Source organism: Ranitomeya variabilis, chromosome 4 (genome assembly GCF_051348905.1).
Source record: "Ranitomeya variabilis isolate aRanVar5 chromosome 4, aRanVar5.hap1, whole genome shotgun sequence".
Classification (NCBI taxonomy): domain Eukaryota; kingdom Metazoa; phylum Chordata; class Amphibia; order Anura; family Dendrobatidae; genus Ranitomeya; species Ranitomeya variabilis.
The window spans coordinates 746,292,938-746,311,050 of record NC_135235.1 but is presented as its reverse complement, the minus strand read 5'-3'; the positions used below and the strand labels follow the sequence as shown (position 1 = coordinate 746,311,050).

General features: G+C 52.7%; 2 protein-coding genes across 2 annotated transcripts in view; one reads left to right on the top strand and one right to left on the bottom strand.

The window, feature by feature from the left end:
- TBCD (tubulin folding cofactor D) overlaps nucleotides 1-18,113 on the top strand; it is a 109,769-nt gene that overhangs the window by 22,363 nt on the left and 69,293 nt on the right. Inside the window, exons 9-14 of the mRNA XM_077254573.1 lie at nucleotides 5,712-5,757; nucleotides 6,764-6,896; nucleotides 7,845-7,975; nucleotides 11,851-11,911; nucleotides 12,332-12,406; nucleotides 13,177-13,271. Coding sequence (XP_077110688.1) covers nucleotides 5,712-5,757; nucleotides 6,764-6,896; nucleotides 7,845-7,975; nucleotides 11,851-11,911; nucleotides 12,332-12,406; nucleotides 13,177-13,271 — 541 coding nt within the window. The remainder of the gene's footprint in view (nucleotides 1-5,711; nucleotides 5,758-6,763; nucleotides 6,897-7,844; nucleotides 7,976-11,850; nucleotides 11,912-12,331; nucleotides 12,407-13,176; nucleotides 13,272-18,113) is intronic.
- ZNF750 (zinc finger protein 750) overlaps nucleotides 15,260-18,113 on the bottom strand; it is a 7,599-nt gene continuing 4,745 nt past the window's right edge. The window contains exons 2-3 of the mRNA XM_077254571.1: nucleotides 16,942-18,113; nucleotides 15,260-16,262 (exon numbers count right to left, since the gene is read on the bottom strand). The exon at nucleotides 16,942-18,113 is cut by the window's right edge and continues 216 nt beyond it. Of these exons, the coding sequence (XP_077110686.1) occupies nucleotides 15,674-16,262; nucleotides 16,942-18,113 (1,761 nt within the window). The 3' untranslated portion in view covers nucleotides 15,260-15,673. The remainder of the gene's footprint in view (nucleotides 16,263-16,941) is intronic.

Genomic DNA, 18,113 nt, shown 5'->3' with positions numbered 1-18,113 from the left:
GTCGTGCCATCACTGGCCTACATACTGGGGAGAGGAGCAGGAACCCCTGTCGTGCCATCACTGGCCTACATACCGGGGAGAGGAGCAGGACCCCCCCCCCCCCCCATCGTGCCATCACTGGCCTACATACTGGGGAGAGGAGCAGGACCCCCCGTCGTGCCATCACTGGCCTTATATACTGGGGAGAGGAGCAGGACCCCCCGTCGTGCCATCATTGGCCTACATACCGGGGAGAGGAGCAGGAACACCCATCGTGCCATCACTGGCCTACATACCGAGGAGAGGAGCAGGACCCCCTGTCGTGCCATCACTGGCCTACATACTGGGGAGAGGAGCAGGACCCCTCGTCGTGCCATCACTGGCCTACATACTGGGGAGAGGAGCAGGACCCCTCGTCGTGCCATCACTGGCCTACATACCGAGGAGAGGAGTAGATCCCCTCGTCGTGCCATCACTGGCCTACATACCGGGGAGAGTAGCAGGACCCCTCGTCGTGCCATCACTGGCCTACATACTGGGGAGAGGAGCAGGACCCCCCCGTCGTGCCATTACTGGCCTACATACTGAGGAGAGGAACAGGACCCCTCGTCGTGCCATCACTGGCCTACATACCGGGGAGAGGAGCAGGACCCCCCCCCCCCCATCGTGCCATCACTGGCCTACATACTGGGGAGAGGAGCAGGACCCCCCGTCGTGCCATTACTGGCCTACATACTGGGGAGAGGAGCAGGACCCCCCGTCGTGCCATTACTGGCCTACATACCGGGGAGAGGAGCAGGACACCCCCCCGTCGTGCCATTACTGGCCTACATACCGGGGAGAGGAGCAGGACCCCTCGTCGTGCCATCACTGGCCTACATACTGGGGAGAGGAGCAGGACCCCTCATCGTGCCATCACTGGCCTACATACTTGGGAGAGGAGCAGGACCCCTCATCGTGCCATCACTGGCCTACATACTGGGGAGAGGAGCAGGACCCCCCGTCGTGCCATTACTGGCCTACATACCGGGGAGAGGAGCAGGACCCCCCGTCGTGCCATTACTGGCCTACATACCGGGGAGAGGAGCAGGACCCCCCCCCCGTCGTGCCATCACTGGCCTACATACCGGGGAGAGGAGCAGGACCCCTCGTCGTGCCATCACTGGCCTACATACTGGGGAGAGGAGCAGGACCCCCCGTCGTGCCATTACTGGCCTATATACTGGGGAGAGGAGCAGGACCCCCAAAGTCGTGCCATTACTGGTCTACATACTGGGGAGAGGAGCAGGCCCCCCCGTCGTGCCATCACTGGCCTACATACCGGGGAGAGGAGCAGGAACCCCCCCCCCCCCATCGTGCCATCACTGGCCTACATACTGGGGAGAGGAGCAGGACCCCCCGTCGTGCCATTACTGGCCTACATACCGGGGAGAGGAGCAGTGCCCCCCCCCCCCCCTCCCGTCGTGCCATTACTGGCCTACATACCGGGGAGAGGAGCAGGACCCCCCCGTCGTGCCATCACTGGCCTACATACTGGGGAGAGGAGCAGGACCCCCCGTCGTGCCATCACTGGCCTACATACTGGGGAGAGGAGCAGGACCCCCCCGTCGTGCCATCACTGGCCTACATACTGAGGAGAGGAACAGGACCCCTCGTCGTGCCATCACTGGCCTACATACTGGGGAGAGGAGCAGGACCCCCTCGTCGTGCCATCACTGGCCTACATACCGGGGAGAGAAGCAGGACCCCCCCCCCCATCGTGCCATCAGTGGCCTACATACCGAGGAGAGGAGTAGATCCCCTCGTCGTGCCCTCACTGGCCTACATACTGGGGTGAGGAGCAGGATCCCCCCCATCGTGCCATCACTGGCCTACATACCGGGGAGAGGAGCAGGACCCCCCCCCCATCGTGCCATCACTGGCCTACATACCGAGGAGAGGAGTAGATCCCCTCGTCGTGCCATCACTGGCCTACATACCGGGGAGAGGAGTAGAACCCCCCGTCGTGCCATCACTGGCCTACATACCGGGGAGAGGAGCAGGACCCCCCCCCCCATCGTGCCATCACTGGCCTACATACCGAGGAGAGGAGTAGATCCCCTCGTCGTGCCATCACTGGCCTACATACCGGGGAGAGGAGTAGAACCCCCCCGTCGTGCCATCACTGGCCTACATACCGGGGAGAGGAGCAGGACCCCCCCCCATCGTGCCATCACTGGCCTACATACCGAGGAGAGGAGTAGATCCCCTCGTCGTGCCATCACTGGCCTACATACCAGGGAGAGGAGTAGAACCCCCTGTCGTGCCATCACTGGCCTACATACCGGGGAGAGGAGTAGAACCCCCCGTCGTGCCATCACTGGCCTACATACCGGGGAGAGGAGCAGGACCCCCCCCCCATCGTGCCATCACTGGCCTACATACCGAGGAGAGGAGTAGATCCCCTCGTCGTGCCATCACTGGCCTACATACCGGGGAGAGGAGTAGAACCCCCCGTCGTGCCATCACTGGCCTACATACCGGGGAGAGGAGCAGGACCCCCCCCCCATCGTGCCATCACTGGCCTACATACCGAGGAGAGGAGTAGATCCCCCTCGTCGTGCCATCACTGGCCTACATACCGGGGAGAGGAGTAGAACCCCCTGTCGTGCCATCACTGGCCTACATACCGGGGAGAGGAGTAGAACCCCCCCATCGTGCCATCACTGGCCTGCATACCGGAGAGAGGAGCAGGACCCCCTGTCGTGCGCTGGGCTTTTCTTCTTTTTTGATACATGTTGAATAATTTTCATGGAGCTGCTGATACAAAATTTATAAAAGGAAACATATTTAGTCTTTTTACTGCAGCATGTAAACGGTTAACAGCCGGTCTCCAATGACCCGGAGCGGCAGCGTCCATCACCTGTGCCACTGTCAGTGACAAGGCCTCGTTCATGCGCTGCCGTCAGGTGTTTCCTGTGAACAGACGTTGATATTTTTCTGAGTTTTGTGCTTTCCCGCCCCGATGTCGGATAATAGCGGTGTACCCGAATGAGGCTCCGGGCGGCAGAAACGGGTGACACCAGCACAGTCAGGTCCTAGGAACCAGAGGCTGCAAAACACACAGAATGTCGCCTGAGGACTCATCATAGCTGACCGGGGTGTGGAGCCAAGATGGAAAGTATGTGACCCCCGGGGTTTAGTTTTATTTCTAGGACAAGAACTTATTTTCAGTAGAAAAAATTTAAAACATTTCTGACCAGTACATTGCACAACACAGACTGCTACGCTGCACGAGGGAATGCTACTGTTCTGCCTTATACTCCAGAGCTGCACTCACTATTCTGCTGCCTAGCTGGTCCTTTTTCTATGTATGGAAGACGTGTGGAGAAAATATACATGTTTGTATGTTGAACATGAAACCAGTAGTTACAGACACACATATTTTACATAATTGGTGGCCGATTACGTGAGTGTTCCTCTTGGAGGTGAAGGCCGGGTTGTCAGACCAGTGTTTTTTAGGTCACCTGATAAGTGGCATCGGTTGCCGATGCTGTAATCCTGCCCTATGTCATGGCATGCATTCCTCACAGGCATGGTTCAAGCACCACCTACTATAATGAGCTTGGAGATGTCCTCCCTGTGGCCCTTTAAGTCCGAGGCTGAGGTGTGGTCCCTCACCACTGAATTATCTAACCACTGCTAAACTGGATCACAATGTTCTTTATACTCCCTGACGGACGGCAACTTCTTTTGGGAGGTTTTTTTTTGAGTTCCATCAACAAAATTGTTGTTATCAACCATGCCAATTCTATTTTTCTGTATGATTTCCCCACCTCACCCCATTACAGTTTATTGTTGCACCGTACTGGGCAGCTTGCAAGAGTTGCAGGGTGACATTGCACACCTGAGGTTATACTGTATATATGGGGATCATAACATGAGACTTTACAGGGAACCGCCATGGGTACCTACCCCACCCGCTAAAGGTCAACGCAAATAGATGCTAAATTATTGAAATGTGCATCTGTTCCGAGTTGCCATATACACAACATGGAGAAAAGTATTTTCCCCCTTCATTTTCCACCTAGAGCAGATTTTCTAACTTGCCTATGCAGTTGGGCCTTCTTCCTATACCACAGCAGCCACTCTTCAAAAAAGGTTTTCTTCATGGTTTTAAGTGGTTGTGGAAATTGCCTGACATTTGTCTGTACTGACAATACTTATTTAGTGGGTGGAATATAACTTTTTCTCTTAAGCAGAGTTCCTCTGGAAATGTTTATGTTCGTTCTAGTACCCCTTTAAGTTTGAAATCTAAAATGGCCTCTTCCACTGTAGACACTGTAAATATTCTTCTTTTATTAAGAGAAAGGGCAACGCTTCTACTAATCCCAGTGTGATGAAAGTGTTCTTGTTTTTTTCTATCTCCCACACCCCCTCTCTTAAGATACACCTGTATCCTTGGGGTCTAAGCTACGCAGGTGCTTTGCCCCAGGGCACTACCAGCTATTGAAACTTGGCACAGTGGTCAGGGCACTCTGCCAGGGGTTGTATTTGTCACACACTGTGCACGGTGTGAAATATTTGTCTATTACATGTGACTCTCCAAAAACTCTTTCCCTCTGGAATAAAGTTTTTAAAGATAATGGAGACTTGTAAATGAGGACATTTTCAGGTGGAGTGTGACATGGGAGCTATTTAAAGGGGGTGGTCTTCGAATTGTGTGCACAGCAAATGGCATTAGTCAAGGCAGTTACTGTGCTTTTAAGTAAATAGCAGGGGTGGGGATGTCTAATGACATCTAATTGTCCCAAATATAGCCTATGTTGACTAAAATGTCCTGGTTTTAGCACTTCTTTTTTTTTTATAATGCAGGGCTCTAAGGATATTATATGTTCAGTAAAGAGCATGACTTCAAGTGGCGCAGTAATCAGGTGGCTTGTACTCACTTGCTTCAGGCTTCGTTTCACAGGGTGTAGTTGCTCGTTCATTAAATTAGGTACCGCCATGGGTATGTAATGCACCCACTAAACTGCCGGTACCAACTACATTTATGAAAAAGGGTTATTGGAACTAGAAAATCATGGTTGCTCTGATCCAGAAACAGCATTCACTATTCCTTAGGTTTTTCTTTGTTGGTGGTGCTGACCTGCAATACTGCACATCCCTTTTCGTTGAGCATGTTGTTTTTTTCTTTTTTTAAATTTAAGAAAGTAACTATTTTTTTTACCCTTTTAAAAGGGTAGTAATATTCCTTCTTTATCTGTGCACAACTTATTAAATTTCCATCAGTTCATGTTATTGGAATGAGACTCCAGATACATTTTCCTCCGATTGCCGCAATCCGTGCCAGAATGCGTCTTGTTAACAGGATTGCTCGCCGAGAGCGGAGTTTTTTTTTTATTTGTCCACGGAGTGGAATGCATTTTATTAACACCCGAGAAGTCATCTCTACGTGGCGCCCTGCCAACCTGCGTTTAATTACGCTTCTATAGAGCAAATTAGGTCAGCTCTTCCTAGTACCGCGGAACCGGCTCATCTTTGGTATGCAAATAATGAAATGAACTATGCTGAATCATTCCGCCATCTCACTGGAAACAGCCAGCAAGTAGGTCAGATATTAGCTCTTCCAAACAGCTGTAGGGGACTGCAATAAGAGTAGCAATATTCAGGGCTGGCCGGGATGTATAGTTCATACTTTTAATATAAATTATATTTATACATGATAGATTTCTTTAATTTTTTCACTGCAGGCCCAGCTTTTCAAGCATGGCAAAAGAGAAGACTGTTTACCCTATGGTGAGACACTGGCCTAAACATTAATGGGGTTGTTCAGTATATTAAAAACATTGCTGGCTTCTTACAAAAACAGCGCCAACTGGGTCTACAGGTTGAGCCTGGTATTGCAGCTCATCTTCTTTCAAGTTAGTTACAGAGCTGCAATACCATAGAGGACCAGTAGACAGGGGTGGCGCTGCTTTTGGAGGAAGTCAACCAAGTTTTTATAATGCTACGTCCAGACAGTTGCTGAAAGTGCAATTCAGAAAAAGTTATTCTGGTAAACTGTTTCAGGCTCTTCTCAGTACTGTCTTTGTTGTTTCTAATCTTGTGGAAGCCTGGTGATAAGCAATATGGCTGCTGTGACACCTAGAGAGGTTGTCATTCAGTTATATTTCTGGTGATAAGTCTGCTTGGTTCACTTAGCTTATTTCTTAGGGAGCTGTTGCAGATTTAATTTGGTACCTTCATGCATACCGAATACACCCACTGAACTGCCACTGCCAATGCCAATAACCTGAAACTGAAAGAATGCAAAACATTGCAGCTTTTTCCAGGAACAGCTCCCCACATGTCATTGTGGTGGTTCGGGTTTTGCATCTCTGCTTAATTTAAGTGACCGGTGCCAACCTGCTAAAGGGATAGTGCTGTTTTGGGAAAAAGGACGGTACTGTTTTTGGGGAAAAAGAATAAGCCTTGTTTTTCGTTTGTTTGTTAAATATAATTGGCTTTGGAAGTTTAGTGGGTACATTAGATACCCATGGCGGTACCTAATTCAATGAATATATGTTTACACTGACATAAAAGTGCTGTTTATGGAAAAAGCAGCTTTTTTTTTTATAATTCAGGACAAACATTGTTAATATTATGAGAAGGTGAGAAACCCCTTCAAATTGTGATTAATGGGGGGTGGTCCCGCCTTGCAGGTTATCACTTAGGAAAACTTTAATTGGGAATTGTCTGCCAACTTTCCCTGTAACGCTTGCTTTGGTAACATGTACTACTACCTCCATTATCTCTGTCGCAGCCTCCACTGTGCTGAACGCCCTGGATAACTGCAAGCTCAGTGACAGCAACCAGACAGTGCTCCGCAAGCTGGGAGTCAAGCTGGTCCAGCGCCTGGGGCTCACCTTCCTCAAACCCAAAGTGGCCAAGTGGAGGTATGTATCATGCCGCATGCAAGCCTATGGGAGGTAAGAAAACCTACAGAGTAGGGGGATTCACAGGAGCCTCCGCAGGCAGAGGGAAAAAATTCCAAAAGTCATTAATGACAGCTTCTCTGTGATGCTAATGGTACGAGGCTGCCGAACAGGTTGGGCGGCTTCCCAGCAGCTCTGCTGACACATGGGAAACAACTCGGCTTTTACTGCCCCTCTGGCAGCACATAAGCCTCATCCAAGTCTAACACTCCCATCATTTGATGTCCGTGGTTCCCGCGGAGGCTGCATTGTGCCGACCCTTTACTATGCAGAACGGAGCAGCCACCGGCTACAGAAATCCAGCAGGGTCCTCATCCCCACCGACCCTCCATCAGATCTCCCACGCTGATAGGCGGGCAAAGGAGCCGGCGTCACCTTCCCTACCATTTAAACCCATGACTTCTGGGCTTTTAATACTGATAGGTTAATAGGGGGCTGGAAGCTGAGATATGGGGGCTGTGTTCTGGGGATGAAGGAGAAGGCCAAGTAGGAACATCCTTGTGTCTCAGCTTTGTGAACCTCTGAAAAATTAGGGTGGCCATAAATGTTGACTAGATACCACGGCTGAATAGTGGGGTCCCAGGCATGAGCTCACATGGAATAGCGCCCCCAGCTCAGGTCCAAGAGACCACGTTTGGGGTTGGAGTACTAGTGTCCTTCACCTGTCTCCCTGCAGCACATTGCGGGGAGCCAATGGCTGCTGAATGCCACCGATGGCCGTGATCTTAGCCCACCCGTAGCTGGGCCTCATAGGAGAACATCAGTATTACTATGTACAGTGGTAATCTGATATATAGGACAAGTGATCAGACAATCGCAGTTCTAGTCCCCTGAGGAGGCCGAAAAAGGAAGGAAAATGGTTTAAAGAAAATAAAAATAAATATATATAACGTCTCTGCCTCTCCTCAGGTATCAGCGCGGATCCAGATCTCTGGCTGCCAATTTGCTTCAATCTTCGGCCAGCGTCCAGAATCCCTCCGCGACTTCCTCCCCCGACGACGAGGAGTACGACATCCCGGAGGAGATCGAGAGTGTAGTAGGTACGGACAGAGGCGTATCTAGGGTTTCTGGCACCCGGGGCTAGAATTCATTTTGGCGCCCCCCAGGACATATGCGATTTGCACACTTAGTCATGTGCCCACGAGCTCCTCTCCCTAATGCTCTCAATATTCAGTGAAAAACTGAGAGAAGCAGAAGAGAAGCTCGTTGTCACAGGACCAGAAGTATGAAAATCACATATGAGTGACGTGTCCATGTGACGACTACTGGAACCTGCAGAGCTGAATCCTGACATCGCAGCTTCTGAATTCTCACAACGCATGCACTGCACACTTTTAGGATTCTCCCTTGCCGGTGGACAGTCATGTCAGCACAAGCATGGGATTTGTATACTTCTGACCACATTCTGACTAGACGTGCCCAGCCTCGCTCAGTTCATTTTCATAGAGTGAGTCTAGTCAGCACGTGACCGCATGTATGTAAATCGCCGGCACGAGAGAATCCTGACAGCGTGCAGTGCGCACTGTGAGAACTCAGAAGTCTGCAGTCACATAGAATGACTGCAGACTCATTACAAACCTGGACATCCCCTTTAATGCTCCTAACATAAATAAAAACATGAGAATTAGTCAGTATCACAAATAACATTTACATCCAGGTACCTTATAGATGACGTCGCCTCTGGAGCCGTTCTTCTTTTCTTCATCTTGTCCAGACCCCATGATGAGTTTTCTCATCCACAGCTCGTCTCTGCAGACTTCCATCTTCTCCGCTCTTTTGCAGAAAATCTCCACATGATGCCCTTAAAGATAGAAGTGTCATTAAAATGCTCCTGAATAAAAAATTGCCCCTCACTATATTGTCTGCATAAAATATGACCCCCCACTGTCCCTCTTATGGTACATGCTCTTCACACTGACCTCTCCTCTCCATACCGGCCCCCTCTTCACACTGTCCTCTCACACTGTGTCCCCCCTATAGGGCCCAGTATTTATACTGTACTCTCTCATCACACTCCCCCTCCTTGGTATACTGTCCCCTCCTGGCTGTGCCCTTACACTGTCCCTCCATGCTACGCCCCCACTACTCAGTTTCTATTCTATGCCCAATCACTTTTCTCCCCCCATACTGCCTCCTCACACTATTCCCCTCCCTCCTCATACTGTCTCCTCTCACATCCCTCCTGTTCACCATACTGTCTCCTCATATATTTACCCCCTCACTTTCTATACTGCCTGATCACCTGACTCCCCATTGTGTCTGCACACATCCCATCACCCTCACTCCCCGTACTCTGTAAACATGCATTTTTCACATCGCTACTCATACTGTGCCCGCATACATTCCCCCATTCGCTCCCCATACTGTCTGCACCCATCCCCCCGTACTGTTTCCTCATACATGCCCCCCATTGCCCATACATGCCCCCCATTCTCCTGTACTGTTTCCTCATATATGCCTATTATTTTCCTCTACCCCACCCCATCATTGCTCTCTTCACCACCTCCATCTTCGCCTTCTCCACCACCACTATCATTGCTTTCTCCCCCACCACCCCATAATTTCCCATTCCACCACCTCAATCATTTCCTCCTTTGTCTTTTCCACCATATCCATCATTTTCTCTTCCCCACCATCCCCATCATTGCCCTTTCCACCACGATCATCATTGTCCTTTCCGCCGCCATCACCATACTTGCCCATTCCACCAACTCCATCATTTTCTCCCCCTCCAATATCATCAGTGTGCTTTCCACCACCACCATCCTTGTCCATTCTACCACGTCCATAATTTCTCCCCCCCCCCTCATTATTGCCCTTTCCACCACCTCCATGATTTCCTCCTCCCCACCATCATTGCATTCTCCCCCCACCACCATCGACCATTCCAATTTCCACCTCCATCATTGCCCATTCCACCACATCCATCATTTCCTCCTCTCCCTCCATCCCAATTATTGCACTCTCCCCGTCAGCCCCATCATTGCCCTCGCCTCTCCTCCCCGTACACATTCACACAAAACCATTTACCTCTCTGCACATTCACCTGCAACGCTACGCATGCACGCATAAACACACACACACACACATATTGCGTACAGTATAATGGCCACACCTAGTTACTCCTACACACGCGGCTGAGCTCCGTACACCTTACACACACGGCTTCCGCTCCGCACACCTCGTACACACCCAGCTCCGCTCCATACACCTTGCACACACGGCTCCGCTCTGTACACCTCGTACACACCCAGCTCCGCTCCATACACCTTGCACACACGGCTCCGCTCTGTACACCTCGTACACACTCGACTCCGCTCCGTACACACACGGCTCCGCTCCGTACACACACGGCTCCGCTCCGTACACACACGGCTCCGCTCCATACACCTTGCACACGGCTTCCGCTCCGCACACCTCGTACACACCCAGCTCCGCTCCATACACCTTGCACACACGGCTTCTGCTCCGCACACCTCGTACACACCCAGCTCCGCTCCATACACCTTGCACACACGGCTCCGCTCTGTACACCTCGTACACACACCGCTCCGTACACACACGGCTCCGCTCCGTACACACACGGCTCCGCTCCATACACCTTGCACACACGGCTTCCGCTCCGCACACCTCGTACACACCCAGCTCCGCTCCATACACCTTGCACACACGGCTACGCTCTGTACACCTCGTACACACACGGCTCCGCTCCGTACACACACGGCTCCGCTCCATACACCTTGCACACGCAGCTTCCGCTCCGCACCCCTCGTACACACCCAGCTCCGCTCCATACACCTTGCACACACGGCTCCGCTCTGTACACCTCGTACACACACGGCTCCGGCTCCGTACACACACGGCTCCGCTCCATACACCTTGCACACACGGCTCCGCTCTGTACACCTCATACACACACGGCTCCGCTCCGTACACCTCATACACACCCAGCTCCGCTCCATACACCTTGCACACACGGCTCCGCTCTGTACACCTCGTACACACACGGCTCCGCTCTGTACACCTCGTACACACACGGCTCCGCTCCGCACACACACGGCTCCGCTCCTTACACCTTGCACACACGGCTCCGCTCTGTACACCTCATACACACACGGCTCTGCTACATCCACACAAACCACTCCTGACCCCACACAAAACCTTACCCTCGTCCAGCACCATGAGAACCAGCAGAGTCCTGCACTACACAGAGGTCCTCCCGTCCCGATCATGTGACTCTGACTCCTCCCCTCCTGTGACCTCATCCTAGGTCCTGTGCACACAGAGCAGCAGCAGCAATAGTTGTGGTGTGCGGCTCTCTGCGGTGGAGGGGCTCTGCTTCGGGACAAGTGCAGTCCCACCTGCGACCGCGGTAGTTACGCTGCTGACACTTGGGATTCCACGCGCAGCACTTTCTCTGAGCCGGCTGTCAATTTGACAGCTGGCTCAGGGAACGGGACTATAATTTCAGTGTGGGGGCGGCAGAATGCCGCCGACGAGGAGCCTCCTTGGACCGCCGCATCATCAGGCGGCCCGCTGGCGCCCCCCCTGTCGGCTGTGCCCGGGGCACATGCCCCGGCTGCCCCCCCCTGGATACGCCACTGGGTACGGACCGACCGCGGACCAACTTTATTTTTCTTGGTCATAATCTGCAGTACCGCTTTTCATCACTATATAGCAGCAGCTGATCTTTTCCATAGACTTCAATGCAACAGCGCCCCCCGACAGATAGAGATATATATATATATATATATATATATATATATATATATATATATATATATATATATATATATATAATATTTTTTTTATTTAAATATAGCAATTTTAGATAACAGAAGAGTACAGAGAGAGCAAATTCCAGTCCCTAAATATGTCTTGTTTTTTTAATTTCTGACTTTTGATCTGTTTACAGAGCAGTTGCTGGTGGGGCTGAAGGATAAAGACACCATTGTGCGATGGTCTGCGGCGAAAGGGTACGTGGGCCTGCTGGGCACTAAAGTCTTTTTTTTTTTGTCTTTTTGTCTTCCCCCTTCTCGCCCGACCGTTACAGGTCTCACAGTTGGCAGAGTAAACATCATTGTAGTGAAATTTGCTGAGCCCTCGGGGCAGGAGCTTTGTTTGCTCCCTCACTTCCTTGTCAGTCTGCAGCCAATTCTCCAAATCATGCCTCGCGCCCGCTCTGTCCCTCGCCCTGTGCCCCGCACCCGCTCCTACTCTCGCCTGCTCCGTCCCTCGCCCTATGCCCTGCACCCGCTCCGTCCCCCGCCCCGAGCCCGTTCTGTCCCTATGCCCCGCACCCGCGCCGTCCATTGTCCCGCACCCGCGCCATCCATTGTCCCGCACCCGCTTCGTCCCCCACCCCGCTTACCCCATCACCTGTTTTCTTTTCCCAGGATCGGACGGCTGACCGGCCGGCTGCCCAGAGACCTGGCCGATGACGTGGTGGGCTCTATGCTCGACTGCTTCAGGTAATCACAAAATGATATCCACCTGTCTACAGGGGGTCGTCCCAGGGGGTTTCGGGGTCCACGACGTTGGAGGCTAGGCTTTCTGTTCTGTCTGGGATAAGGGGGCGGTGACGCTCATCGGTATGTAGGGGTCCTATCTGATGCTGGCCGGAGATGTGTAGGACGGTTACCTGGAAAGATTTGCATATCGGTTCCCCGTGCACCTGGAGGCCTGTGCTAACTTGTGCGCCCTCCAGACACGTCCCCTCCTGTCCTGGGTACACAGACCATTATATAAATTGTCCAGACCATGAGATTACGTCATGTACAATACCCTCACCTTCACAGGGATGGACCCCTCAGACCTTCCTGGAAATGGGGACCATACCTTTGGGGTCCTGAGAGACAAAAAACCCATAGGAATGGTTCCTCGTGACTCTTACAGGGATTGGGTCCCCACCCCCACGAGACCCCTACAGGGATAGGCTCCCCCCGATGCCCCTACAGGTCTACCCCACCTCCTCAGGAGACCCCACAGGAATGGGGAGACCCCTACAGGGATGTGCCTTCTCTCACATGATATGTCACTGCCCCCTCACACTTCTCTCCTGTAATACTCTGTGCTGCTTTTATTCTTCCCATCCTGTCCTTAATGATCATGTTGTGATATCATTCTGGGAAGATGTGACCCCCCCCCCATGACACTCAGTGCCCCCCACTTACATCTTTGTCCTCCTACTGGGTGATTGGTGGGATCTGACCATTATTTCTTGCCGTTCTTCTCCCCGCAGTTTCCAGGAGACCAATAACGCCTGGCACGGGGGCTGCCTCGCCCTTGCGGAGCTCGGCCGGAGAGGACTGCTCCTTCCCTCTCGCCTCCCTGACGGTAAACGCTGCTCCCGTTGCTGTCCCTTCCCCATTACTGTCTCCTCCCCCATTACTGTCTCCCCCCACCCTTTACTGTCTCCCCCCATTACTGTCCACCCTTTACTGTCTCCCCCCATTACTGTCCCCTCCTGTATGAGACGGCATTAGGTCACCTACATAGTAATATACGGCCGATGCCCCACCACAACCCCCTGGGTGGGAGGCCGTTCTGATCTGGGCTGGTTAACCCTTTCTGTGCTGCAGCCAGTAGTCGCTACATTTAGGTCCAGCACGAAGACCTGATTTGCATTGTGTAAGTTTGGGCCCGCGCCATGTTTTCCCGCCGTCCCGTCCAGGACACCTGTAGCCGCAGGGCCTGCGAGTATAGACTTGTGCCTGGCCCCGTGGGATACACATCACCAACGCGGTGGCCGGGCGCTCGCACAGTCAAGGTGACCATCTGCGGATGCGTTGTCGTCACTGTGTGTTCTGTCCCATTGTCTGCAGTCACATTCCTCCGTCGCCTCCAGCCATCGGTGCCGGCACTCACTTTCTCTTGCCTCGGGCCTAATAGCAGAAGAGGTGAACATTGTGGGTGGATGTCAGGATGGGCCGTCGCCACCACTATTGCCAGCCAGCATCGAGGTCTCCGTGGGCTCCACGCCCCGCAGACACCTGTCTCCTTGTCGCCTTCCTTCCTTCCTCCTCCGCAACCACAAAGTGAAAGATTATCACAGTGTGAATTACGCTCACTGGCAGTCCTATGTAAATTCTTGTTATAGTATCACTGTGACTCCTGCCATAATTTATTATGTGTGACCAGCGTGGACTCTCTCAGGTGATGGGGTGTGCCCGGGCTCTGCCTCTGGTGCTGTGGGGGGGCCTGGCCTCTGCCTCTGGTGCCGTGGGGGGGCCTGGGCTCTGCCTCTGGTGCCGTGGGGGGGGCCTGGGCTCTGCCTCTGGTGCTGTGGGGGGGCCTGGCCTCTGCCTCTGGTGCTGTGGGGGGGCCTGGGCTCTGCCTCTGGTGCCGTGGGGGGGGCCTGGGCTCTGCCTCTGGTGCCGTGGGGGGGGCCTGGGCTCTGCCTCTGGTGCCGTGGGGGGGCCTGGGCTCTGCCTCTGGTGCCGTGGGGGGGGCCTGGGCTCTGCCTCTGGTGCCGTGGGGGGGCCTGGCCTCTGCCTCTGGTGCTGTGGGGGGGCCTGGGCTCTGCCTCTGGTGCCGTGGGGGGGGCCTGGGCTCTGCCTCTGGTGCCGTGGGGGGGGCCTGGGCTCTGCCTCTGGTGCCGTGGGGGGGGCCTGGGCTCTGCCTCTGGTGCTGGGGAGCCTGGGCTCTGTCTCTGGTGATGCGGGGGGTCCTGGGCTCTACCTCTGGTGCCGGGAGGGGGGGGGGGGGCCCGGGCTCTGCCTCTGGTGTCGTGGGTGGGCCTGGGCCCTGCCTCTGGTGCCGTGGGGGGGCCTGGGCTCTGCCTCTGGTGCCGTGGGGGGGGGGGGGGCTGGGCTCTGCCTCTGGTGCTGGGGAGCCTGGGCTCTGTCTCTGGTGATGCGGGGGGTCCTGGGCTCTACCTCTGGTGCCGGGAGGGGGGGGGGGCCGGGCTCTGCCTCTGGTGTCGTGGGTGGGCCTGGGCCCTGCCTCTGGTACCAGGAGGGGGGGCCTGGGCCCTGCCTCTGGTGCCAGGAGGGGGGGCCTGGGCCCTGCCTCTGGTGCCAGGAAGGGGGGCCTGGGCCCTGCCTCTGGTGCTGTTGGGGGGGCCTGGGCTCTGGTGGGAGGTGGCGGGTCTCTGCCTCTGGTGCCGGCCCTGTCCCTGCTGTGGGCATAATCTCTGATCAGTATGACCTTGAAACGCTCTGTAATAAGAGGATGGTAGGACAGTGTGGCGCTGCTGTTACCAGTGTGATCTCTAGCAGATCTGCAGCACAGAGTATTTCAGGTGAGCAGCATGCCCACATAGTGGAGACCTGCCCACTCGTCTGCTACCATTTTTAGCCTGTAAGGACCACCCAGATTACTGATTTCTGAGAAATAAAGCCTTTATTATTATTTTTATTTATTTTTTTATTCTTCATTTTGTGTGGAAAGCAGAACATAAAAAAGACAAAACCAGGAAGCGTCCGTATCCGGCGCGCACGTGCGTCTGTACAGCCGTACGGCAGATGTCAGCCCCTCACCCTGCAGCAGCGCCGGCTATGCTTTATACAAAAATAAATATTACCAATATATAAATATGATTGCGTCCTGACCCGTATCCTTCGCGGGGGATGGGGTGAGCAGCGGGGGCGGGGAGAGGACAGCCGCTAAATATTAGCTTCATCAGTTCATTAGAGTCTGTGCTTGTCAGCAAGTACTTCAGATTAGCCAGTTATTGCCTGTCCGCATGTAGTCATCGAAAAGCAGCTCTCAGGAACAGCGAGACGGACGGACGCCATCTAGGACATCCTCTGCCTCTTCCTCAGTGTGAAGACTCTGTTGCAGTCAGATATTTTTGCTTTTTTGGCAGCCGTTTTGCCCACGTCTTTGGAGGTCCCTCTTTTTTGACCCCTAAGTTTGCCGTGACTTTCTTCCTTTTGGTGACCCAGAGAGGTCACTTCTGTTTGCTCTGGTTTATCCCCTTGCATTTCACAACTGTCCTCCTCCACCGCCCGAGCCGTTGGAATGGGGCTGTATGACGCCAGCTGGCAAAGGGCTACCGCCGCCGATTGCTTCTGCTCATCGCATTGGTCCATCAGCGCCTTTACGTCTGCCATGTCAATGGCGTCTTGGTTTGGTGAATGCGGCCTTTGATTTGGAGACTTCTCTTCTGCATCGTCTTTCCTGCCCAAGTCTTTGACGGACAGGTTCAGTGGCATATCTTGCTCCATGAAGTCGGCGGTGGGCGGTTGTTCTGGGGCGATAGCTGTATCTAGCTCTACCCTTTTAGAAAGGTTAAGCGGTATGAATGCCTCGTCATCGCCGCTCGTTGATGTGTCACAGTCGGCATCAGTATCTGCGGAGGACATGACTTCTTCATTGGCAGAACTGAAATGACAAAAATTGGGAGAGTTTAAGAACACTGTCCTCTTTAAAAGCTTCTTAACTATCTACATTGCCTTGCTCTCTAAATGGAAGATGCTGTCAGGAGCCTTGGGAGAAGCAAGAAATGAATCAACGTGGGACATCGAGGGCTAGGTGGAGGAGACCATGAAAATCGAGATCAAGTAACGTAAAAGCAAACATCTTCTCTTATTGCCCCGACTTAACCCCAGAGATGCTTATCTACGTGTACTTTGGCTTAACGGGCTCTGATTTGGAAGAGGGTGGTAAAAGCTGGTCATGACACCCAGGGAAGCAAGGAGATGGAATGGTACAAATCAACATGAGACATTGAGGGTGCGTTGTATGCCATCAACATAAACGGGATTGACCAATTATGAAACTAACGTCATAGCCAGTTTTTAATTACTCCGACTTACATAAACATTGAATCTACGGTGATTTACATAAGACGTAAGGGACAAGGTGGAAGGTCTCCACAGATATATTCCAAATCATCAACCACCTAATTTCAAGGTTAACATCATAGCTACGTTTTGTTGCTCAGACTTAAAATGAGGAATCTCTTCTACATCTACATTGATATGACTTAATGTGAGAAGTCAAGGTAGATACTGTAAAAAGAAAAAAATCAAGGGGGTCAACCAATTTTGAGACGACTTACCATGGAGACTCTCCTCGACTTAGCGAAGGCTGGGAGTCTGTGCTCTTCTTCACCGGCTTGAAAGCTGTTGGGTTTTGCCCCAAACTGTCCCACTTTCCTAACGTAGAGGTAGATTTGCTGGACAGGTCAAAGATCCCTTCAAAGCCTTGACTGTTCTGAGTGAAGTTGGTCGGACTCGGTCTACCAGGAGAGCCAGTAGCGGCACTGGCAGCCCGCGGACTCATCTTCAGGCCCTCTCCTTCATGTTTATGATTGTCTTGGCCGAGAAGAACCTCTTTTTGACATTCCACTTGTTTTTGAGATGGTTCTAAGGAGTAGAAAAGTGGTGGGCTGGAGGTTGGGTAGAGGAAAGGTGTGTTGTCCATGCTTGGTGCTGTGGGGGCTTTGGTCAATCCATGAGATAACTTGAGGCCATATGGCAAAAAAGAGTGTTCGGCCGGCCGGTAGAAGCCATATGGCAAGGACGAGCTCTGCTGGAACTGATGCATCAGTCTGTAATCAATTGATGGATTTATCGGATTCGGCATGGAGAGTCCTGAAGATTGAATGAGGTGAGGACGGAAGAGTCTGTGGTCTGTGGAACTGAACATTGAGATCCTTGAGCTATCATACATGTACGGGAGGACAGCCGGCACCCCGGGCTCATAGTACTTATATTCTGGTATCATAGGTCTCATGTAATGTGGGATTGTTGGCTTAGGGCCAAGCTCCGGTGGAACCAGTTCTGCAGTTTTCCATGGGGTCGATATTAACCTTTGGAAAGCAGACCCCTCACTATGGACTCCTTTGACTGGGCCTACCGGTGGTATGATTTCAGGTAGGTGGCCTCTCTCTGTTCCAACCGGCATAAAGGCCGAAGGTCTCAAAACGCCTTCAATAGCGATTGGCTTTGAAACTGGGCTATGCCCAGTTGGTGAGGGTACAGTCACGTCTTTTTGGTTGATCAGCTTTTCAACGTGTGCTTTGGTGTCCTTATTTGTGGAATCCAGATTGTCTTTGAGATCATCTCTGGTGATGTTGAGTTGTCCATTGGCCATAACAGGCTTGGGCTTTACCAAACCCTCGGGTGATGGCTGTTTGGTCTCCATGCCATTCAACTTTGGGCTCTTGACAGCTCTGTCTTGCTCGGTCACTAGAGTGATGGAGTTTTTGCAAAGCCCATACTTCATGTG